General features: G+C 41.0%; 1 protein-coding gene across 1 annotated transcript in view; it reads left to right on the forward strand.

Annotated features, from left to right (window-relative positions):
- EGFR (epidermal growth factor receptor) overlaps positions 1-24,348 on the forward strand; it is a 230,189-nt gene that overhangs the window by 134,602 nt on the left and 71,239 nt on the right. Inside the window, exons 2-11 of the mRNA XM_073678191.1 lie at positions 3,220-3,371; positions 4,898-5,084; positions 11,970-12,095; positions 17,370-17,435; positions 19,333-19,451; positions 19,542-19,683; positions 20,216-20,332; positions 22,253-22,385; positions 23,325-23,398; positions 23,645-23,735. Coding sequence (XP_073534292.1) covers positions 3,220-3,371; positions 4,898-5,084; positions 11,970-12,095; positions 17,370-17,435; positions 19,333-19,451; positions 19,542-19,683; positions 20,216-20,332; positions 22,253-22,385; positions 23,325-23,398; positions 23,645-23,735 — 1,207 coding nt within the window. The remainder of the gene's footprint in view (positions 1-3,219; positions 3,372-4,897; positions 5,085-11,969; positions 12,096-17,369; positions 17,436-19,332; positions 19,452-19,541; positions 19,684-20,215; positions 20,333-22,252; positions 22,386-23,324; positions 23,399-23,644; positions 23,736-24,348) is intronic.

The raw sequence follows: 24,348 nt of genomic DNA on the forward strand, positions 1-24,348 counted from the left end.
AATTGAGTCTCTGTATACACACAGTCATCTGTAAACTTCCTGTGTAGCCCAAGCAGCTGTTCAATACACGCATTTCTGCAGGAGGATACTTACTGACTTCAGAAAAGAATGCATTGCAAACTACCACTGTTATCATTTGGCATTTCATATTGTTGGACAGTTCATGGTTGGGGTCCAGAAAGAGGAAACTACCCCCTCCCCCATGTCAAACATCCTGACAGTTCATCATTGGAATGATCATCTGAGAAGGACATTTACGAACAAAGACATTTGTCAACAGACGTAATTGATCAAATGATTGCAAAATTAAAATGCATTTACTTAAGGCCCCGTCACACTTAGCGACGCTGCAATGATCCCGACAACGATACGACCTGTCAGGGATCGTTGCTGCGTCGCTATGTGGTCGCTGGTGAGCTGTCAAACAGGCAGGCTCACCAACGATCAGGGGAGCAGCGACATCGTGGAAAGAATCTTTCCACAATGTCCTGCTCCTGGTTACGAGCCTGCTGAAGCAGGAGCAGGCTGGTAACTATGGTAAACATGGGGTTACTAGGGGCACACGCCCTCCTAGTAACCCGTTGTTTATCATGGTTACCACTCTGCTACAGTGAGCGGGAGGTTACCGCTCACTTTAGCAGGCTCGTAACCATGATAAACAGCGGGTTACAAGGTGCGTGTGTGCCCCTAGTAACCCGATGTTTACCATAGTTACCAGCCTGATCGCTGCTCCCACTGGTCACACACAGCGATGTTTGCTGACCAGCGGGAGAGCAACGACCAAAAAATGGTCCAGGACACTTTGCAGCGATCAGCGACCTCACAGCAGGGGCCTGATCGTTGCAAAGTGTCACACATAGCGACATCGCTGGTGAGGTCGCTGTTGCGTCACCAAAACCGTGACACAGCAGCGATCTCGCTATGTGAGACGGGGGCTTAACAGTATCTCGTAAATAAAGTAATATCTGTCATGTGTAAATATATCATATAAATTATCTTTACAACCATTTACATAGACGATTATCAACAAGTGCTCAATAAGTTGCACAACAGTCTTGGGTTACAGTCTTCTGTGGAGGAGAACTGTACAATAGGAGACCTCCTACATTAATAATGGATTGACCTTTGTCGTGCCTGTCATCCAGTTACCATTGCATTCTGTTTAACACTCAAGGATCAAAGTTCGTTCTCTGTCAAGTCCAAATGATTATTGCTAGAGAAAATGAATAGCTTTCTGAATAATTCAAGTCTATTTTCTCCCTGTTCCCTACTTAACTGGACCTATGTTAGATTCTTAGATGGGATGATTGATTGTGGTAATTTTAGAATCTAAGATTATTTCTAATGTTAAGAGAATAATCTCTTTGAAATTACTTTTAATTACCGTAATAGCACATAGCTAAAAATAAGTGAAAGTAAAATTCAGTACGTCCCCTTATAGTGTCTCCTTAACACCAGTCTGGATGTGTAGTCTAGATTAACTCCTATAACAGGAGTTTGGATGGGCGTTCTGGAGTGTCCGCTGTGACAGCAGTCTAAATATGTAGTTTGGATCTTCTTAAAACAGAAGTCTGACTGTGTAGTATGGACCTTCAACTATAATAGCAGTCTTTTTGCATTGTCAGGACCTCCTCCTATAACTTTGGTGCATGATCTGGACCTCCATCAATTACAGCACTTTGATTGTATTGTCTGGACCTCCCTCTATAACAGTAGTTTAGTCTGTATCTACCCGTATAACATCAATTTAGTCTGTATCTAACCGTATCAATTTAGTCTGTAGCTAACCGTATAACAGCAGTTTAGCAATTTAGTCTGTATTTCCCCTGTAAAAAAAAGTCGAACAGTATTTTATAGTCCTATAACTTTAACAACAGTCTGGGTGTATAGTCTAAATCTTCCCCTAGAAAAGGAGTCTGACTAAATGATCTATTCTAGAGTGTTCACTATGACTATAGTCTAAATATGTAGTCTAGCTCTTCTTATAACAGATGTCTGACTGTGTAGTATGGACCTTCCTCTATAATAGTCTTTTTGCATTGTCAGGAGCTCCTCCTATACCAGCGGTGAAGCTGCATATTCTGGACCTCCTCCTATACCAGCGGTGGAGCTGCATGGTCTGGACCTCCTCCTATATCAGCAGTGTAGTTGCATGGTCTGGACCTCCTCCTATATCAGCAGTGTAGTTTCATGGTCTGGACCTTCTCCTATACCAGCGGTGGAGCTGCATGGTCTGGACCTCCTCCTATACCAGCGGTGGAGCTGCATGGTCTGGACCTCCTATATCAGCAGTGTAGTTGCATGGTCTGGACCTCCTCCTATACCAGCAGTGGAGCTGCATGGTCTGGACCTCCTATACCAGCGGTGGAGCTGCATGGTCTGGACCTCCTCCTATATCAGCAGTGTAGTTGCATGGTCTGGACCTCCTCCTATATCAGCAGTGTAGTTTCATGGTCTGGACCTTCTCCTATACCAGCGGTGGAGCTGCATGGCCTGGACCTCCTCCTATACCAGCGGTGGAGCTGCATGGTCTGGACCTCCTATATCAGTAGTGTAGTTGCATGGTCTGGACCTCCTCCTATACCAGCAGTGGAGCTGCATGGTCTGGACCTCCTATACCAGCGGTGGAGCTGCATGGTCTGGACCTCCTCCTATATCAGCAGTGTAGTTGCATGGTCTGGACCTCCTCCTATATCAGCAGTGTAGCTGCATGGTCTGGACCGCCCTCTATTACAGAACTCTGATTGCATCATCTTGATCTTCTGTATAACAGCAGTCTAGCAGTACAGTCTGTATTGCCCCCTACAACTAAAGTCTAAAAGTATAGTATACACCTACAACTATAACAGTAGTTTGGCTATGTAGTCTAGATCTCCCACTAGAACAGCAGTCTGGATGTGTAATCTAAACTTTCTCCTAGAACAGCAGTCTGGATGTGTAATCTAGACTTTCTCCTATAATAGCAGTTTTGATGAATAGTCTAGACTTAACCATGTAATAGCTGTCTGGATGTAGTCTGGCTTTGTAGTCTAGATCTCCTACTATAACAGCAGTATAGGGGGTGTATTCTCTAGAACAGTCTACTTCTATATTTTGGATCTACCTTTATAGAATCGGTAATTTGAGGAGTAAACTGTTTTATTATAATTGACTGATCTAATTCATGTTTCTTACTTTGCTATGTTTCTCATTTGATTAATTTCTTGTATTCTTTTCCAGTTTGTTTGGGAACTGACAACAAGTTGACACAAATCGCTTCACCTGAAGATCATTACAATTTTATGAAGAGAATGTACAATGGATGTCAGGTTGTGCTTGGAAATCTGGAAATCACTCACTTAAGACGGAATCATAATATCTCTTTCCTAGAGGTAAGCAATTGAAAATCTGATTCAATGCTGTGTGCTGTTTTTTTTTGTTTGTTTTTATGTAACTGTAATTGTCAGTGGGTCATTGACTTAAAAGGAATCTGTCATTAGGATCAACCCTCCTAAGCCGTCTATATGGGCATGTAGGTCATAGGAAGCTTGGAAAAAATGATATCTTGATTTCTGCAATCCGATGTTTTATTCCAGAGAAATCCATGTTTTTCTTATATATAAATGATCTTTCAGGACTATGAGCCAGGCACTGATCTGCATGAGAATCTGCCTTCAGAGAATATTATATATAAAAAGGGACATTACCAGTGTGATGTGTGATGGCTGCTCTCTGCTCTCCAGATCTCACTGCAGAGCTGTGTGTGATTATACCTGACACATCTGCAGGTTCCTCTCAGCTTCAGCTTCCAGCTCACAGGCCGACAGGGTTGCAATAGTTTTACAATACAGCAGAGCTGTGAGAGCTGCAGCTGCTAATGTATTTGTTATGAGATCAAGTTACATTCTACTTAGTTCCATGTCTCACACTTTGAACTTCCCTTTTATTTATAATATTCTCTGGAGACTGATTCTCATGCAAATCAGTGTTCGGCCCATAGTTCTTAACAGCTCATTTAAACATAAGAAAAACCTAGATATCTCTGCAATAAGACAACAGATCACAGATATCAAGGTATCATTTTGTTCAGCTTTCTATGACCTACATGCCCATATAGACGGTCTAGGAGAGTTCATCCTACTGACAGATTCCCTTTATGGTCTATTGAAAACATCCCACACTGATTGCTGTAAATGCAATTTGTTTGTGTGCTCCTGTTCTTTATATAGAACAAATATACTCTAAGGTGCTGTGCAAATCTTCTCATCTGTCACTGCCCTCACAATCTACATTCCTTATCGCTCACATACATACAGTACAGCCACTGAAATTACTGAGCCACTGTGCTACCAATACACATGGACTGCATACATCTATTTCATATCCATGCTCCGCTAAAAACTATAGCAGAACATAAATGTAATCTGTACAGGAACCCAGCAGCAGGTGTTCACATCCTACTATTACACAAAGTAGACTTGTTGGGTCATTAGTAACGGCTCTGGGAGTGGATAATAGATTAGACCCTTGTACAGAGGGACTCCCATTTTATTGACTCAAAATTCCTTAAAAAAGGGCTTTCTAAATGAAACGTTTAATATCTCATTACATATGCAAGTGACCCATTGACCCTCATTTCATTTCAAAAATTCTGTTCTGATTAATCCCACTTTGTGTTCAAGAAAATCAAATTCATCATACATAATGTATTAAAGGATGTAATTGTGCCTGGGTGCAGCCACCAGTAGAGGGCATACAGGTATACTTGCTGCATACAGATTTTATTTAGCTAAATTGTTTTGTTAAATTTATTTATTTATTTTACTTTTCAAGACTTGCATCCAACATAATAACTTATCTTTCTTAACTTCCACCTATTATAATAGTTACCTTAAATGTTGCTTCATGTCTATTGTAGGATATACAAGAAGTGGGAGGATATGTTCTTATTGCTGTCAATGCTGTTAAGCAAATTCCATTGGTCAACCTTAGGATTATCCGAGGGAACATACTGCATAAAGAATCTGCGCTCTCCGTACTTTCAAATTTCCAGGATAAGACTGCAAATGTTGGTTTGGAGTTGCTGCCTTTGAGAAATTTGCAAGGTAAGCCAATTACTTCTTTTATTAATACCATAATAAATTATTATAAATACAGGAGCTGGGGAGCAGAAAAGCGCAATAGGGTCACACCCGGAATGAAACAGAAATTAAATAATAGGTTATGCCAACCTGATGAAGTTGTGATCAACACAACATTATAAAGGTATAAAATCTACAGCTGCTGCACATCCACAGGTCATCTGACCGATACAATGAACTTGAGAGAGAAAACGTGGATATTTCCGCTCTGCTGATGAGTAGATTGACGATCCAAAGACAGGAATTAGTATAATTGTGGTTTTTAACCCCTTCACGACATGTGCCGTACATGTACGGCGCATGTCGTGTCTCTCCCTTTGGCGCAGGCTCCGGCGATGAGCCCACACTTTTCCGGGGACATGAGAGCTGATCTGATTAGCTGTCATGTACCCCTAACAGCCGCGGGTGGAATCGCGATCCACCCATGGTGTTAACTAGTTAAATGCCACTGTCAATCTCTGACACATTATTTAACATGACCACGGCGGAAGGACGCCATTAGTCCCACCCATCCGCGCCTGTGTCACATGACAGAGGGTGGCCGATGGGTTGGCATGACAACCCGGGGTGTGGAAGAGACCCCTGTGGTTGCCATTGCCAGGAAGCTATGAGCGCCGCCCAGTGATCAGCGATTATAGCAAGTGAGCATTTCTGCTACACACTGGCGATCTGATCCTCACCTGTGTATAGCAGAGGCGATCAGATAATCACAGCTTCTTGTCTCTCATAGAGACTATTGAAGCAGGTAAAAAGTAAAAAAAAGTTTTTAAAAATCTAAAAAAAATGTAAAAAATATAAAACTTTACATCACCCCCCTTTCAGCTGCGTTCAGAATCACCTGATCTATCAATATAAAAAAAGAATTAATCCGATCGGTAAACAGCGTAGCAAGAAAAAAATAAAACGCCAGAATTACGTTTTTTTGGTCACCGCAACATTGCAATAAAATGCAATAACTGCAATCAACACATCGTATCTACCCCAAAATGGTATCAATAAAACCGTCGTCTCGGTGTGCAAAAAATATGCCCTCATCCGGCACCAAATCCCAAAAAATGGAGATGCTACGGGTCTCGGAAAGTGTCATTTTTTTTTAACAAAAGTTGGATTTTCTTTCACCATTTAACCCAAGCTACTTTTTAGGTTAATGACAAGGCCTCGTTTTTTAAATCTGACCACTGTCACTTTATGAGGTAATTACTCTGGAACGCTTCAACCGATCCCACTGATTCTGAGATTGTTTTTTTGTGACATATTGTGCTTCATGATAGTGGTAAGATTTCTACGATATGACTTGCGTTTATTTGTGAAAAAAACTGAAATTTGGTGAAAATTTAGCAATTTTCAAATTTTGAATTGTTATGCCCATAAATCAGAGAGATATGTCACACAAAATAACATTTCCCACATGTCTACTTTACATCAGCACAATTTTGGAAACAAAATTTTTTTTTGTTAGGAAGTTATAAGCGAGTTGACCAGCGATTTCTCATTTTTCCAACAAAATTTACAAAACCATTTTTTTGGGGGGACTACATCACATTTGAAGTGACTTTGAGGGGCCTATATGACTGAAAATCCCTACAAGTGACACCATTCTAAAACTGCACCCCTCAAGGTGCTCAAAACCACATTCAAGAAGTTTATTAACCCTTTAGGTGCTTCACAGGAACTGAAGCAATGAGAAAGAAAAATATTAACATTTAACTTTTTTTTCACAAACAAATTAATTTAGACCCAATTTTTTTTATTTTCACAAGGGTTACAAATAAAAATGGACCCCAAAATGTATTGTGCAATTTATCCTGAGCATGCTGATACCCAATATGTGGCAGAAAACCACTGTTTGGGCACATGGCAGGGCTCGGAAGGGAAGGAGAGGTATTGGACCTTTTGAATTCAAAATTTGCTGTAATAATTAGCAGATGCCATGTTGCATTTGGAGAACCTCTGATGTGCCTAAACAGTGGAAACCCCCCACAATTGACCACATTTTGGAAACTAGACCCCTCAATGAACTTATCTATATGTGTGATGAGCACTTTGAACCCAAAGGTGCTTCATAGAAGTTTATAACACAGAGCCGTGAAAATAAAAAAATCGATTTTTTTCCACAAAAATTAAATTTTAGCCCCTATTTTTTATTTTCACAAGGATAACAGGAGAAAATTGACCCAAAAAGTTGTTGTGCAATTTGTCCTGAGTTCACTGATACCCCATATGTCAGTGAAAACCACAGTTTGAGTGTTCGGCAGGTCTCAGAAGGGAAGGAGCACCATTTGACTTTTTGAATGCAAAATTGGCTGGAATTGAAAACACATGCCATATTGCATTTAGAGAGCCCCTGAGGTGCCTAAACAGTAGAAACCCCCTACAAATGACCCCATTTTGGAAACTAGACCCCTCAATGAACTTATCTAGATGTGAGGTGAGCACTTTGAACCCCCAGGTGCTTCACAGAAGTTTATAACGTAGAGCCATGAAAATAAAAAAATCAAATTTTTTCCACAAAAATGAACTTTTAGCCCCAATTTTTTTATTTTCACAAGGATAACAGGAGAAAATTGACCCAAATAGCTGTTGTGCAATTTCTCCCGAGTACGCTAATATTACATATGAGGGGGAAAAACACTGCTTGGGCGCACGGCAGGGCTCGGAATGGAAGTAGCACCATTTGACTTTTGAACGCAAAATTGGCTGAAATTGAGAGCGGATGTCCTGTCGCATTTAGCCCCTGATGTGCCTAAACAGTAGAACCCCCCCCACAAATTACCCCATTTTGAAAATGAAACCCCTCAAAGAACTTATCTAGATGTGTGGTTAGCACTTTGAACCCCCAGGTGCTTCACAGAAGTTTATAACGTAGAGCCATAAAAATAAAAATATCAAATTTTTTCCACAAAAATTTTCTTTTAGCCCGAATTTTTTTTATTTTCACAAGGGTAACAGGAGAAAATAGACCTCTCAATGTGTTGTTCAATTTCTCCTGCATACGCCAATATCCTACATGTAATGAGGAACTACTTTTGAGGCACAGTGCAAAGGTCAGAAGGGAAGGAGCACCATATTATAGTGCAGATTTTACTGTTATGGTTTGAGGGTGCCATGACCCACTGGAAAAGCCCCTGAGGTGCCAGAACAGCAGAATCCCTCATAAGTGACCCCATTTTACAAACTACACCTCTCAATGAACTCATCTAGGGGTGCAGTGATCATATTGATACCACGGGTGTGTCTCAGAATTTTATACCATTGGGCAGTAAAGAAAAAATAATTACATTTTTACCGCAAAAAATGTGTTTTAGCCCCAGATTTTACATTTTCACATGGGGATAATGGATAAAAATGTCATCAAAATTTGTCCCACAATTTCTGCTGAACGTGGCAATACCTCGTATGTGGCTGTACAGTCCTGCTTAGCCACACGGCGACACTCGGGAGGCACGGAGCGCTATTTGCCTCTTGGAGCGCAGATTTTCCTAGAATAGTATGCAGACTCCATATACAGAGCACCTAAATGCTAGAAGAGCAGAATCCCCCCTCAAGTCACCCCATTTTGGAAATTATACCCCTGCCAAACATGTGGACACTAATTGCGGTTTAGGCACACACTAGGGTTCAGAAGGGCAGGGGGGAGGAGGGCATTAGAATTTTGGAGCGCAGAATTTGCTGAATTTCTTTTGGGGGCAAGGAGCCATTTCGTTTTTCCAGAGCCTTTGTGCTACCAGTAACGTGGAAGCTCCCTATATTTTCATTGACAGATGATGGACCTGAGTGGGTTTTTTATTTGTGTGGATTGAGTTGAAGCTTTTATTGGGAACATTTTACACAACATTTGGGATCACATTTATCTGGCGCTTTACGCTGAGCACTTATATCGGGGTTTCCATAAATCTCAGAGTGACGTAATTCAGGTGAAACCCCGAGGGATCCATTCATTATAATGAGGCAGCAGAGATACTCTGGACTCCGTCTGGCCTCTGTTCAGCGGTGTACTTCTTTTCAGAGGTGCACAAAACTGGGGCCGACTGCGCTTTTATGCACACCTAAAAAGACGGACACCACCAGATCACAGGTCAGACGTCATCCACAGTGCCTCCATCTGCCTCATTATTGGGAATCTTCCTCCAGGACAGTCATGTGAGGGCTTGTTCTTTGCGGGACGAGTTGATGTTTTTATTTGCACGATTTGCAGTCACATGACATTTCTTGATCGCTTTCTATTCCGATTTTTTGGGAGGCAGAATGAGCAAAAACCGGCAATTCAGGAATTGTTTTTTTTTTTGTCTTTTTTATGCCGTTCTGCATGTGGTAAAATTGATAAGGCAGCTTTATTCTCCGGATGAGTACGTTTACAGCGATACCATATTTATATCTTTTTTTTATGTTTTGGCGCTTTACACAATAAAAACTTTTATAGAAAAAATAATTATTTTTGCATCGCTGTATACTGAAAGCTATAACTTTTTTATTTTGATTGGGCTGTATGGCGGCTTGGTTTTTGCGGGACAAAAACACGTTTTCAGCGGTACCAATTTTATTTATATTCTTTTTTTTTAATGGTGTTTCATTCTGCTTTTTCCCAGCGGTATGATGATAAAGCATCGTTTGCCTCAGTTTTTTTTGTGTTTTTTGTTACGGCGTTCACTGCAGGGGTTAACTAGTGTGACACTTTTAAAGATCGGGTCGTTCTGGATGCGGCAATACCAAATATGTGTACTTTTTTATTTATTTATTTTTTTACATAAAAATGTGTCTTTATTGGTATAATATTTTTATTATTATTATTTTGTAATATTTGTTTTTTTACATATCTTTACAATTTTTTTACCATTTTTTTACTTTTTTACTTATTTCCTTTATGAGACTTTCACTTTTTTCCCTTTGATCATAGGTGTAATGCATTGCCATGCACTAGATTCCAGTGCATTATACCTATAGTGAAAGCTCCTGAGACCATGCTGTGAGCATGGTCTCAGCTGCTTTCCATAGCTTGGTGACCCGGGGGTCATCATGACGACCCCTGGTCACCATGGCAATGACCAGGCCCCACGATTACGTCCTGGGGCCCCAATCTGAAGGCAGAGGGAGCTCCCAACCCTCTGCCTGCCTCCTGAATGCTGCGATCACGCTTGATCGCAGCATTCAGGTGGTTAACAGCCAGGGGCGGCGCTGACACCGCTTCTGGCTGTTTAGTGCCGGAGCTCAGCCACCAGCAGCGCTGAGCTCCCGCTCTGATCGGGCAGGAGACGCTGATAATTCAGCATCTCTTGCGCGAGCATGCTATGATCGGTCAGTCAGATTGACTGACCGACCACAGCGATCTGGGTGCAGGGACCGCCAGCATGAACTTCCACCCGCTCATGCCATGCAGTGTCCGTCATTGAACCTTATGGGGTTAAGTAAAAAAGAACCTACACATTTTTGGTATCTACGAACTCATAATGACCTGGAGAATCATAATGGCAGGTCAGTTTTAGCATTTAGTGAACATGGTAAAAAAACAAAAAAAAAAAACAACTGCGGAATTGCACTTTTTTTGCAATTTAAAGTAAAAAATTGCAGTAAAAAACAAGCGCAAAAATGGAAAAGGGCAGCGGCGTGAAGGGGTTAATCTACAAATTTCAAAGTACACACACTTCTTCTTCAGGATACAACCACATAATTGTACATGAGATGGTCAGAGTGATTTATAGGAGTTGAATTCAAATAAAGGTGCCAAGAAGACACATGACATGTCAAAGTTCAATGCTTGTCGTTAGTGCTCTACAAATATATCTTTGCTTGCTGTGAACAATATTTACATAGAATTATGCGCATTTGATATTTTGTACATTGTGTAAAGTAAAAAAACATGAGTAAATAAATATATTAATAAATAAATCATTTTGTAATCAATTAAAAATTGAGAAAGAAAAATAATTGCTATTAAAATTGGTCGTGTGTGGATTGAACTCTTATTGTCCAATTATTCGTGTCAAGGGTGTGTTTATTTGAGTGAGCCACAAGAATATATGTGAAGAAAAAGGGGGGCATTTAAAAAATAATTAGTGTGTAAATACTTGATTTAAAAATATTCTTATGTGATATATTATAAAATGTTGTCATTATAAATAATTACAGGGAGTATAGGTGTTTTTATTTTAACGGGGCCAAAAATGAGGAATGAGAAGGGGTTGTCCTAGTAGTCAACAACCCATTTAATACAATTTCTCCAATGATTTTTGCTAAGTTTGTGAAAGCCTGAAATATTAAAATATTATGTTATTTATCCTGCATGATGATGCAGTAAAAAAGTGAAAAAATGCCAGCATTGTTACTTTTTTGTTACTTTGCCTCCGAAAAAGTTGATTGAAAAGCTTATAAAATGGGAAAGCTATCAAAAAGAGAAAATAAAAGTGTTGAGTAAATGGCCAAATTTTTAGTTTATAAAAAAGCTTTTTAGAATCATAAAACCTATATAAATAAAAAACCTATATAAACCTATATAAATATGGTTATTTACCACTGTAATCGTACTGACAAAATTAACATTTAATTTCTACAGTACAATGAACATTATTAAAATGAAACCTGAACAACCATTACAGAGCTGTGGAGGGTATGGCCAACAGTGAAAATCAAAATTACAACTAATCCTACAAAAAAAGTCCTTCTATGTTGATGTAAAAATAAAGAAATCATGCCTCTTAAAAGGCAGAAATGAAAAACAAAAATAATGGAAAAAAATGACGGTTAGAGGTTAAAATTCAGTGCCAAAAATTGGTCTATCAGTCTATTCTGTACCTTTTCAGTTTACTCATGAAGTGTTGCATCTGAAATGTTCTTTTTGATTTTCTTTTTTTACAGAAATTCTTCATGGTGGTGTTACAATAAAAAATAACCCGATGCTTTGCAACCTTGATTCCATCCAATGGGAGGACATAGTTCACCCCGACTATCTTATATATGTTGAGAATAGCACCTACTCGAGCTGTATGTATTCATTTCAGTAACTAATTGATTACTTGAGACCGCATAGGAGCAAACTGTTCTTTATTTTCTAGGCATTTATTATTTATTATTTCTAGGATTTATTGATTTTAATTAAGATTATTACTGTATGAAGCGTTGTTTGTCCCACTTTTCTATGTTTTTATATTTTTGTCTATAAAGTATATATACAATTTAGCTATAGCCTTGGTTACACCATCTTCCGATTTGCAATGAAGGTTGGATTTTTTTTTAAGAATGTTGTTTTTAATACGAGCAATGTAAATCTATAGCTTCCCACATTGCTTATTGGTGATCATGCAGAGTTGTCTAATATGACAAAGTCAAATATAACCAATGCCAGAGTAGGTGCATATTTAATTTATGATAAGACCCCCATACACTTTAGACTAATGGCGGGAGGCACCCATACACATTAGACTGTTCTCCAAGCATGACGTTAGTCTAATGTGTATGGGATGTAAGGGCAAGGCCTAATAGGAATCTGTGCATGGCAGGCCAGATGCTTTTGCTATTCCCCGGATTGCCATCATGTCGCTAGAGGGACAATAGGTCATCTAAAAGGTGAAATGGTCATGAAGAGAGTTATCACCAATCTTGGCTGTCCAATTTCGGACTGCTGATCTTTTGTTCCCTCAGTGGCAGATGTTGGGGGAAAAAAGTGTTGAAAATGTTGGATTTTAACATGCCGATCCTTTATTTCCACAGAAGATAGAAATGTAGCAGCCACCATCATGAAAGCTGCAGTGCACTACAGCAATAGTGTAGAGCACCTAAGCTACCTGAGTAGCACACCACTCATTTCACATGAAAAAGAAGTACCACGCAATGCAGATAGCATCGTAGATCACTACTCTACTAACATAGCACGGCTGCTTTCATCTTGGTGGCTGTTATATCTATAAGCTCTAACCTGAGTTGGCAATTTATTTTACTCACTGTGGAAACTTCTCTGGTTTTTCTGTACTAATAGCATTGGAATTGTCCATACTAAACACTTACATAGTGTTATGATCTGCTACAAGCACTAAGGAAAGACAGGAGATCTGTCCCTACAATAGAACTAAGCTGGATCCCTACGATGTAACGGGGAACCTGATCCTGCAATCAGACCCGCTAAAGTCCTCGGCTAGTCTGAACGATGACCTATAGATGTGAGGAAGGGATCCCTACAAGAACTAGGGACTGGAAGAAAGATGGACACCTCCTAGCAGAAATTGTAGCAGAAATAAGACAAACAAACAACATAGAACATAGAGGTCCGAAGACCTAGCAAAACTGACTGAGAAAGGTAACAGAGCACCAAGCTAGCTCAAGAGTAGAAATTACAATGAAGTCCAGCAAGGCCAGGAGGGCGGAGCAGGATTAAATAGGCAAAAAAGGTCATGTGACCAGCAAGATAGAAAAAACCTAACAGGAGAGTTCTAACAGTACACCCTCTTCTATGAGGATCCTCCGGATCCCCTAGGCCCAGGCTTATCAGGAAACCTCTTGTGAAACGCTCTGACAAGTCTGGAAGCAGAAACATCATCCGCCCTCACCCATGAGTTATCCTCGGGTCCAAAACCCTTCCAAGCGACGAGATACTGCAAACTCCCTCTATACCGTCTAGAATTTAGGATGCGGGAAATTTCGTATTCCCCGTCCTCCACCACCGGAGGAACAGTGGCAGAGGCGTCTCCATCCGACAGATAAGCTCTTTTCAACAGAGAAACATGAAACACCGGATTAATCTTCCAGGAGGTAGGAACCTCCAACCTAACAGCAGATTGGTTAACTACCTGAAGCACCTTAAAGGGACCTACAAACTTGGGACCCAATTTTTTAGAAGGAATCCTCAACCGAAAACGGCTTAGTCACATCAGGCTGCGTAAGGATGGGAGCAGAGCTGAACCTCTCCTTTAGAAACACAAAAGCTTCAATGGCCTCAGTAGTCCACTGAACTGCATTAGCACCTTTCCTGGTGAGATCGGTCAGTGGTTTGACAATAATAGAAAAATTTTTAATTAATTTTCTGTAATAATTGGCGAAACCCAAAAACCTCTGTATCGATTTCAAACCAATAGGCCTAGGCCATTCCTGAACAGCCTGAACCTTCACAGGGTCCATCTCAAAGCCCTCGCTGGAGATAATGTAGCCCAAAAAACTAATTCTCTGTACAGCGAACTCACATTTCTCCAGCTTAGCAAAAAGCGAATTGTCAATTAATAACTGTAATACCTCACGTACGCTCCGCCAATGAGACTCCAGATCCGGTGAATAAATCAAAATGTCATCCAAATACACAACCACATTTTTGCTGATCAACGGTCTAAGGATGTCATTAATAAGATTCTGAAAAAAATGCTGGAGCATTGGTAAGACCAAAAGGCATAACCAGGTTCTCAAAATGACCCACAGGAGTGTTAAAAGCAGTCTTCCATTCATCACCCTCCTTCATGCGCAACAAATTGTATGCCCCCTGGAGATCAATTTTAGAGAACCACTTGGCCCCCACTAACTGGTTAAACAAATCAGGAATCAATGGCAATGGGTAAGGATTGCGTACAGTAATTTTATTAATCTCACAAAAATCCAGACAAGGACGTAAACCGCCGTCCTTTTTTTTAACAAAAAAAAATCCGACAGCCACAGGAGACTTGGAAGGCCTAATGTGACCGGCGTCCAAGCTTGTCTGTATGTATTCCTCCAAAGCCTTTCTCTCAGGAATAGTAAGATTAAATAAACGACTTTTAGGAAGAGTCGCTCCAGGGACAAATTCAATGGTACAATCATAGTCTCTATGGGGAGGCAAAATTTGTGACTCCTCCTCAGAAAAAACTCTCCAAAAATCCTGAATAGGTACAGGTAATTCCCCTTTTTCCACCGCAGCAATACGTCCGTTACAACACTTGTCATAACACTTAGGGCTCCAGGACTTAATTTCATTGGTAGACCAATCCAGTACAGGATTGTGCAATTTTAACCAGGGTAACCCCAAAATTACTGGAGAAGGCAAATTATTTAATACCACCAAATCCAAATTTTCTTGGTGAATACCATTAATAGTGAGGGGAAATTCACAGACCTTGTGAGTAACACTCTTCAAGGGGGAGCCATCGACAGAAACCACAGCAATAGGGGATGACAAAGGTTTGGGTTTTAATTTAAGTTTTTCCAAGAATCCCCCATCAATCACATTCAGAGTAGAACCACAATCCACAAATATCCGAAATTCAATTAATTCTTCCTGAGCAGCAGTAGTAGCAGAAAGAAATACCCCCTTAGAATTTAAACAGGCAATACGGGCGTAACTGACCTTTTTTTTTTCTTTGTTCATACGAAGCACACAGTACTTAATAAAATGGTCAGATTTCCCGCAATAAAAGCACAAACCTTCAGAAGATCTGCGGTCTTTTTCCTGAGAGCGGGGTGTCATCGTCCCAATCTCCATCGGCTCTCCAAAGTCAGTACAGACCCTCTCAAGACTCGGAGCTGACATGGCAGAGGATTTACTCTCATTAACCCTTGCACAAGTCTCCTGTCCACCCGTATACCTAATTGCATTGCCCCCTGCAAGTTTCCAGGTGTGGGATAAGCAATCAGCAAATCCTTAACCCTTTCACCTAGCCCCGCAAGAAACAAACTTTTCAAAGCTGAATCGTTCCACCCCACCTGGGCAGACCACCGACAGAAGTGAGAACAATATTTTTCCACATTACCTGATCCCTGCCTCAAGCGTCTCAATTCAGTCTCAGCTGATGAGACACGATCAGGATCATCATACAACAAACCCAAAGCAGAAAAAAAACTATCCACTGATCTAAAGCATGGATCACTAGGTTGGAGAGAAAAGGCCCATCCCTGAGGTTCTTTGCGCAAAAGTGACATTATGAACCCTATGCGCTGTGATTCATCACCAGAGGATCTGGGTCTCAAACGAAAATACAACAAACAAGCATTTTTAAAGGAAAAAAATTCTTCTTGATCACCAAAAAATAAATCAGGCAAACGTACCTTTGGCTCCACAAAATGTGCTCCAGAACAGCTACTCACGTGTTGTTGGAGCTCAGCCACCTCCAGAGAGAGTCCCTGCAGGTGTTGAGCCAAATCCTGAACCGACACCATGATGGAAACTGGAAGTCTTTCCTTAGAGATATTTTTGGGCTGGACTTACTGTTATGATCTGCTACAAGCACTAAGGAAAGACAGGAGATCTGTCCCTACAATAGAACTAAGCTGGATCCCTACGATGTAACGGGAAACCTGATCCTGCGATCAGACCTGCTAAAGTCCTCGGCTAGTCTGAACGAAGATCTATAGATGTGTGGAAGGGATCCCTACAAGAACTAGGGACTGGGAGAAAGATGGACACCTCCTCACAGAAATTGTAGCAGAAATAAGACAAACAAACAACATAGAACATAGAGGTCCGAAGACGTAGCAAAACTGACTGAGAAAGGTAACAGAGCACCAAGCTAGCTCAAGAGTAGAAATTACAATGAAGTCCAGCAAGGCCAGGAGGGCGGAGCAGGATTAAATAGGCAAAAAAGGTCATGTGACCAGCAAGATAGAAAAAACCTAACAGGAGAGTTCTAACAGTACACCCTCTTCTATGAGGATCCTCCGGATCCCCTAGGCCCAGGCTTATCAGGAAACCTCTTGTGAAACGCTCTGACAAGTCTGGAAGCAGAAACATCATCCGCCCTCACCCATGAGTTATCCTCGGGTCCGAAACCCTTCCAAGCGACGAGATACTGCAAACTCCCTCTATACCGTCTAGAATTTAGGATGCGGGAAATTTCGTATTCCCCGTCCTCCACCACCGGAGGAACAGTGGCAGAGGCGTCTCCATCCGACACATAAGCTCTTTTCAACAGAGAAACATGAAACACCGGATTAATCTTCCAGGAGGTAGGAACCTCCAACCTAACAGCAGATTGGTTAACTACCTGAAGCACCTTAAAGGGACCTACAAACTTGGGACCCAATTTTTTAGAAGGAATCCTCAACCGAAAACGGCTTAGTCACATCAGGCTGCGTAAGGATGGGAGCAGAGCTGAACCTCTCCTTTAGAAACACAAAAGCTTCAATGGCCTCAGTAGTCCACTGAACTGCATTAGCACCTTTCCTGGTGAGATCGGTCAGTGGTTTGACAATAATAGAAAAATTTTTAATTAATTTTCTGTAATAATTGGCGAAACCCAACAAGATAGAAAAAAACCTAACAGGAGAGTTCTAACACATAGCTTAAACTTATCTTTTTTAAAATTACAGGTCCTAAATGTGATGAAGTATGCAATAGAACATGTTGGGATTCTGGTCCAGGGAATTGTCAAATATGTGAGTATATTGCAAATAATGTGAGGTCATACAGTTCATGTCACCAACATTTTCCTTTTCTCTGTGTTGGACCCATCATTGCTAGAATGATGAATTCTGCACTATGTGATGCACACATACCACGGACTAAGATATGATGTATCATTTCCCTGGGAATCGGGTACCAAACCGTTACCTTAAGCATTGTTCAACTTTAGGTAAACTGTGATTCACAAAACCCCACCCCACAAAAGGTGTCCTCAGAGTAGTGAGGTTAACGTCACTGTGCCCCTATGGGGGGCTGAAGCGCCCCCTGGGCCGTGGGGTACTCGGTGCGGGGTCGGTCGTTGCTAGGGGAGATGTCACAGTGGCGGTGACCCGGTCCGTGACCCAGGGTGGTCAGTAAAAAGGGGATATTTACAGGGGAATTAAAGTTCTTATATATAGTTCGTGACGCCACCTGTGGTATGCGGCTAAAGGGAGCTGCCGCTGCGGAGCAGGTCCTCTGGAGCTGTTGTTAATGCAGCAGAGTTGGTTTGGCTCTTCACAGGTAGAGCTTAGCTCCAGGGCTGTGTAGACATTGCTGTTATGGTGTAGTGCAGAGGATGGCGCAGTTAATAATCAGTCCACAACTTAATGGCGGTTTCCTCTTATCTTTACTTGCGGTGATTAGGCAGACCGGGGCACGGGTACTAGCTGGTAGTAGAGGTACAGGTGGCCTAGAAGCAAGTTGGGGGATCCACCTAGCCAGGTGGAGTTGTAGGCCTTCCCTTTGCGCTACCTTTTTGGCCCTGCTGCGTATAGCTATGCTGCGGCCCTCGTCCCTGAGTAAAACGTCTTTGTGCTCACCCGTATGGCTGACAGCTCGGGCCTTCCTGGGGTGTCGCTCCCACGTAGCGGTGCTGGGCCCTATGTGCTGCTGAGCCTCCTGGAGTCTGATGGGGCCAGGAGACCTGCAGTCTCCTGCCCTCCGGTTTCTGCTGCTGGGCCTTCGGTGCCCCACGCTTCCTTCTGGGGTGAACTGCCATGCAGCTCCACTCCCTAGGTCTTTCCTCGTCGACGTCCTGACTTCAACTCCTGTCTGTTCTCCTCACACCAACTTACCCTGCCTCCAGATCCAGTTGCTAAGGGGAGGAGCTCCCCTTGCTGGTCTGGAGCCAGGAAAGTGTTGCATGCTAGCAAAACCTAATTGGGGGACCCCTGCTTGCTTCCAGGCATGGCATCACCCCCTTGTGAGGGAGGCAATGCCACTGTGGCAACCAGACTCCTGGGGTGCCACAGAGGTTTCTTAGATGTTTTGTGGGCCAGCCTGGATCGGGAGCTGAGATTAAAATGGTCCACATTTGAGAATTGAAATTTTGAGAGGTATGATAAGATCGCTTGCATCGTTATATACTTTTTACACTTCAAATATGGCCATCAAATTCAAGCAAAGGATTGGAGAGGATATTGAATGAAGGAAAGGTCCCCCTCCTTCATAGAAGCTTATCTCCTATGTCAGTAATGTAAACACCTTTGCAAAGTCCAACAACACTATGATCTGTTGTAATTAGGATATGTATCATCGAAAGATTGCCATTTAAAGTAGAGATGAGTGATACTGAATTTGAGCAATATTCCTATTTTACAACTTTATATACTGTATTTTTTGGATAAATTTGTCACCTGCTTTTTTTCTGCTGTTAAGGAAAAATGAAACGGTGACTTTTGCACAATTCTGTACATACAATACGTAATATATGCATGTGCATATAGATATGCGTTTTGGTATGCGTGCATTTGTGTGAACGCATATGTGCACATGTACTGTGTGTATTTGTAGCTCTTCATCATGCAGCTTTGTACTAGTATATTTATATTTATATTCAATATGTTAACATATCCTGTAAGAAAGGAATAACATTTTTTTTTATTTCAGATACAAAACTTAATTGTGCCAAACAATGTTCTGGACGGTGCAGGGGAACAGAGCCTAATCATTGCTGTCACAGTCAGTGTGCTTCCGGTTGTACAGGCCCTAAAGAAACCGACTGCCTGGTAATACAAAGAGCTATTGCACCTATATTTTGTGTGCATATAATTCAAGTTTTATTGTTCTAAAATCCTTCTGCAACACTTTTTCTTTAGGCTTGCCGTCGGTTTCGTGATGGGGACACGTGCAAAGATAACTGTCCTACAGTGAATGTCTACAATCCCAATACTTATCTGATGGAACGTAACCCTCTTGGAAAATACAGTTTTGGTGCCTCATGTGTAACAAAGTGTCCACGTAAGTAGAATTCTTCAATCGCCCATATGTGCACATTAAACATACTGCAATAGTGATACTGATATCACAATGATACAATTCATTAACCCTTTGCTATGTGTCCAATTTTGCAGAGCACTAACCTCACTTATTGCCATTACTGATTTGCTTTTGGTTGATCTTTCACATTGCCATTGAAGGTTTAAGGCCCTTGGGTATCGACTTACAGGCATAATTACTTGTCATCTATCATCAAACTGTACGGCACATCTGTTAAAGTCCCCTCCCTTTGTCAATATCAGTATTGGGTTAAATATTATTTTCTGTTCGGTAGTCTATACAATGTCAATATCATTTGGATAGGAGGTGGTAAGTGAAATTCTGTTGTGTAGCCCAAATATAGCAAATGTAATTATTGTATATGCATTGATATTTTCAGTATTTGTCAATCACAAATCCATGTTTTTTATATTTTTGTTCAGCCTTATTTCTTTTTTAATACATTTTATGAAAAATTTACAGTTTAAATGAAACTTGAATTTTTTTGTTATAGATAATTATATAGTGACAGACCATGGGGCGTGTGTTCGGACTTGTGATCAATTTTCATATGAGACAGAGGAACGTGGTATTCAAATCTGTAAACCGTGTAATGGACCATGTACACAGGGTAAATATCCAAACTGTTAAATTAACATTGTTAAAGGGCTTGTCCACTACTAGGTGAACCCCTTCTGGATCAAAATGTTTTGCCCTGATAAAATAATAAAGCTTATACTCACGTTCTGTGCTGGCGCCATTCCAGCAGTGTCTGCACTCGCGGTCCCGTGGCTGTGATGCGGTAGAAAGACACGTGGTGCCCGTCACCCAGTCAGTGCTGGCGTCACTGTCCCCGCCTTCGTACAAGCTGAACCTGAAGAGGAAGTCCGTACTGTCTTAAATTTGAATGTAGACATCATTGAACCTTTTCAAATTTGAAGTCGCCTGGTTTGACCAATTTTTTCCAAAAATTTGATTTGCGGCAGATTCATTTGCCAGCAAATCGCAGGCACTTTAATTGTGCTGAAATAATGTGGTTAACAGTGTGAAGTTTCCTAGTAGTGTATGCTGCTTTTTATTGTGTTTAACCCCTTCACGACATATGATGTACATTGATATCATATGCCGCCTTCCTGACTTTGATGCGGGCTCACACGCTGAGCCTGCATCTTTCCCTGAAGATGATGGGTAATTTAATCAGAGCTCATGTGCCTTTAATAGCCTTAGCCAAATACTAGGAAGTATAAAAAACAATGCAGCTTTATTTAAAGCATGACAAACCAAAAAGAGACAAAAATGCAGTGTCAAAAACAAGATAAAAATGCATGTTAAAAACCCAAGTCCCTAATTGGTCAAAAATTCACCAAAAGCTCATTGTGGGAATGTAGCATAATTGGTCAGAACCGCTGCAGCCAGGTGTTTCATTAAAATCTATAGTCTAAAAGTTCCGAAGAACTGTTTAATCTAAATCTGGTCTCCAGATTTCACACTGGAATCTCTATACATTATAAAAAAAATCTCAATTGTGCTGGTGTTCTTACATCCATATATGAATGGATCTTCACCTACACAGCCTGACTGACAGCTCTTCAGTGTCCCTATCTGTGCTGCTAAATCTCTGCCCATCTAGCCTGATTGACAGGTCTTTAGTGTCCCTCCTTCATGCTGCTGAGATCTCCCACTGGTCAGTACAAGCTGCAGCTGTCAGTCAGGATGGGTGGATATTGTCAGGCACAGTGTAGGAAAGATAAAGTGCAACACGAAGGAATGAGGGGAAGGGACCCCAGACACTAAGGAAAGAGATTTGGAGACCCCTAGGCTGATCTGATATCACCCTGTCTTCCCTACCGTCCCTATATTGGTTTCCCACCAATCACCGAACAGGAACCTAAAACCCTGTATCTCCCTAGAGCTAGGCCCCGGCTAAGGAGGGGGGGAGGTGGAGCACTAGTCAGTCCCCATTAACAACTAAAGACAGCAAGGGGAGACAAACACGGGGGGGGGGATAACTAAGCTTGAGTCGACTTCAGAGAGATTACACCAAAGGTCCTCTAAATGCCAGAGAGGAAGAAGGCAGACTGCAAAAGCTCCAAGCCTTCTCAGGGGAAAATGTGAATATCACCGGCACCTCCCTATAGTAAACAGAAAGTATTTAAACACCCAGGCCTGGGTGTCAATTAGCAGGAGGGAGGTAGCCGCTGGGTCCTAGAGTGAGACAGATCTAAAAAGGTGTCTCTAATGCCAAACAAAGAGATCTCCTGCAACCAACTGCAGGTCAACTGTCTGTCATATCTGTCACCTGTGACAGATATAGACTGAATATACTTGGGCTGGTGAACTCTCAGTTTTTAGCTGGAAAAAAAATGCTCAATAGTATAAGGATTATATAGTCACTCTGACATGGATTTTCAGAGTAAGTACATCAACCTCATCAGGTGTGAGAAATCTATTTATTAATGCATGCAGTTTGAACTATGAAATCTAGTGACAGATCCACTTTAAGGTAATCAAAAGTGATGTTCCACTAAATACTGTGTTTGCTTGTTTTCAGATAAAGTTTGTGAGGGTATTGGATTTGGCGCTCTAGAGCATGCATTATCAATAAATGCGACAAACATTGATTCTTTTGAAAATTGTACAAAAGTTACTGGAAGTATCAACATCTTGCAATTTGCAGAAACTGGGTGAGTGCAATACCAGTTTGTACGAATAATGGGATAAATTTTTATGTTTGTAGTTCGAAATTTCTGCTATCTTCTGTTCTTTTGAAAACTACCTCCATTGCTCAAATTGTATGCAGTTAATTTACATGAATTTCATTCTACCAACTCTACTGTACATGAAATAAATGACTATAACCACTGTGATCAGTCCGATCTTTGAGACCCCCACCGATCCAGAGAAAGAAGGGGCCACAACAATGGTTTTAGCGCTGTGATCCCTCCATTGTTTTTCCTGCAGGAGGCATCACCCTGGCTGTGCAAAGATCTGCAGCACTGTGCAATTCACTTTAGAGGTCGGATTTTAACTGATTTGCGTTCACTTTATAAAAAAAAAATCTGTATATTCACCTTAGCAATCCACTGACAATGCTGTGCCAAGAGTTGCCAGTCTCTGTATCCTGACCTCCAGTGATGACATGTGGAGATAATGCAGCCTCTGATTAGCTGCAGTGGTCATCATCACTTGAAGCCAGGATACAGAGACCGGCGGGGGTTCGGGCGATATAGGCATGTTAGTAGCAGAAGATTGGTAAGGTATGTTTTTTGTGCTATAATCCGTGCAGAAAGTGAGCAGAATTTTCATCCCATGTGGATGAACTCTTGCTTAGGGTCACTCTGAGGTTTTGTATAGTAGTATTATATTATGTGGCTTAGATCTACTCAGATTACACCAGTAATATCTAAATATTCAAATCCATCCCCCATCCATTGCTTCTATTTTACAAAAATGAATGCTAAAAATAATTACGATATGTCACAAGTGGTCTTCCGGTCATTGCTTTGATTGTAGAGAGTAGTGCTATCCTATATTGTTTCTGACATCACGGAGCCTCAGCACATATCATCTAACTTGGCTGTACATTTCTTCACTAACCAAATCTAAATCAATTTCTGTTTTAGGGATCATTATACCAAAACACCAAGAATGGATCCAGCTAAACTGAACAATCTAAGATCTATCCGAGAAATATCAGGTAGGTCATTAGGATACAAAATAAGTCATCGTTTAACAATTGTTCAGGGATACTTTTCTGAACATCACATGGCTAAGACTGAGTTTCATCCACTGCAGGAAATATTAAATGATTGTAAGCAGAATTTGGGGAAAATGCAAGAATTTTATACAAAAAATGAATTGTATATATTTTGCATTTACCAATTACCATGAAAAATGTACATGAAAATGTACCATTATAAAAACTACTTTCCTCTTGTTACAGGATTTTTGATGATTCAATGGTGGCCGAAAAATTTCACTGATCTGAGTATTTTTGAAAATCTTGCAATAATCAAAGGCAGAACAAAACAATAGTAAGTACATTTCAGTTCTATGTAATATTTTTTAATCTGATTATTTACAATCAATTAGAAATTGAGAGACAAGCACACATAGAGTGATACAGTATAGGGTAGAAGAAGTTAGGGAAGGGTGAGGGGGGTGGACGCGTGACAACCCCATTATATGCCTGTAGAGTATACAGCTGCTCCAGGCACACCCGCGGATAAAAGGAAATCTTCATCTGCAGATATATTGAGGAGTAAAAGTAGATGGATATTTCTGGTTGACTGCACCGAAAAAGTAGACGTTCCACACTGTGGTAGTATTTAATACTTAATAGTAGCTTTATAAAGTCATTCAAATAGGAAGAAAGCTGTTTAGTGACAACACAAACCGGAACAAGCTAGGTATACTGGTTGGCGGATATATTGTGATTGGCAGTCGAGAGTCAAGACAATAATGGATCGCACAATCTGTATTCTGATGTTATGGAGGCTATTGGCTTCTCCTGAAATTGCAGACCATGCACCATTGGTCATTGTGGGGTAAAACGGTCACAAAATATGTGCCTTCTCTGTCATAAGTGTCATTTTCAAGAATGTATAAGATTCCCTATGGAAACGTCACAATTTCTGTCTTTTATAT

This window comes from Phyllobates terribilis, unplaced genomic scaffold, assembly GCF_046119375.1.
Source record: "Phyllobates terribilis strain yellow unplaced genomic scaffold, ASM4611937v1 Scaffold_4__5_contigs__length_816908805, whole genome shotgun sequence".
NCBI classification, from domain to species: domain Eukaryota; kingdom Metazoa; phylum Chordata; class Amphibia; order Anura; family Dendrobatidae; genus Phyllobates; species Phyllobates terribilis.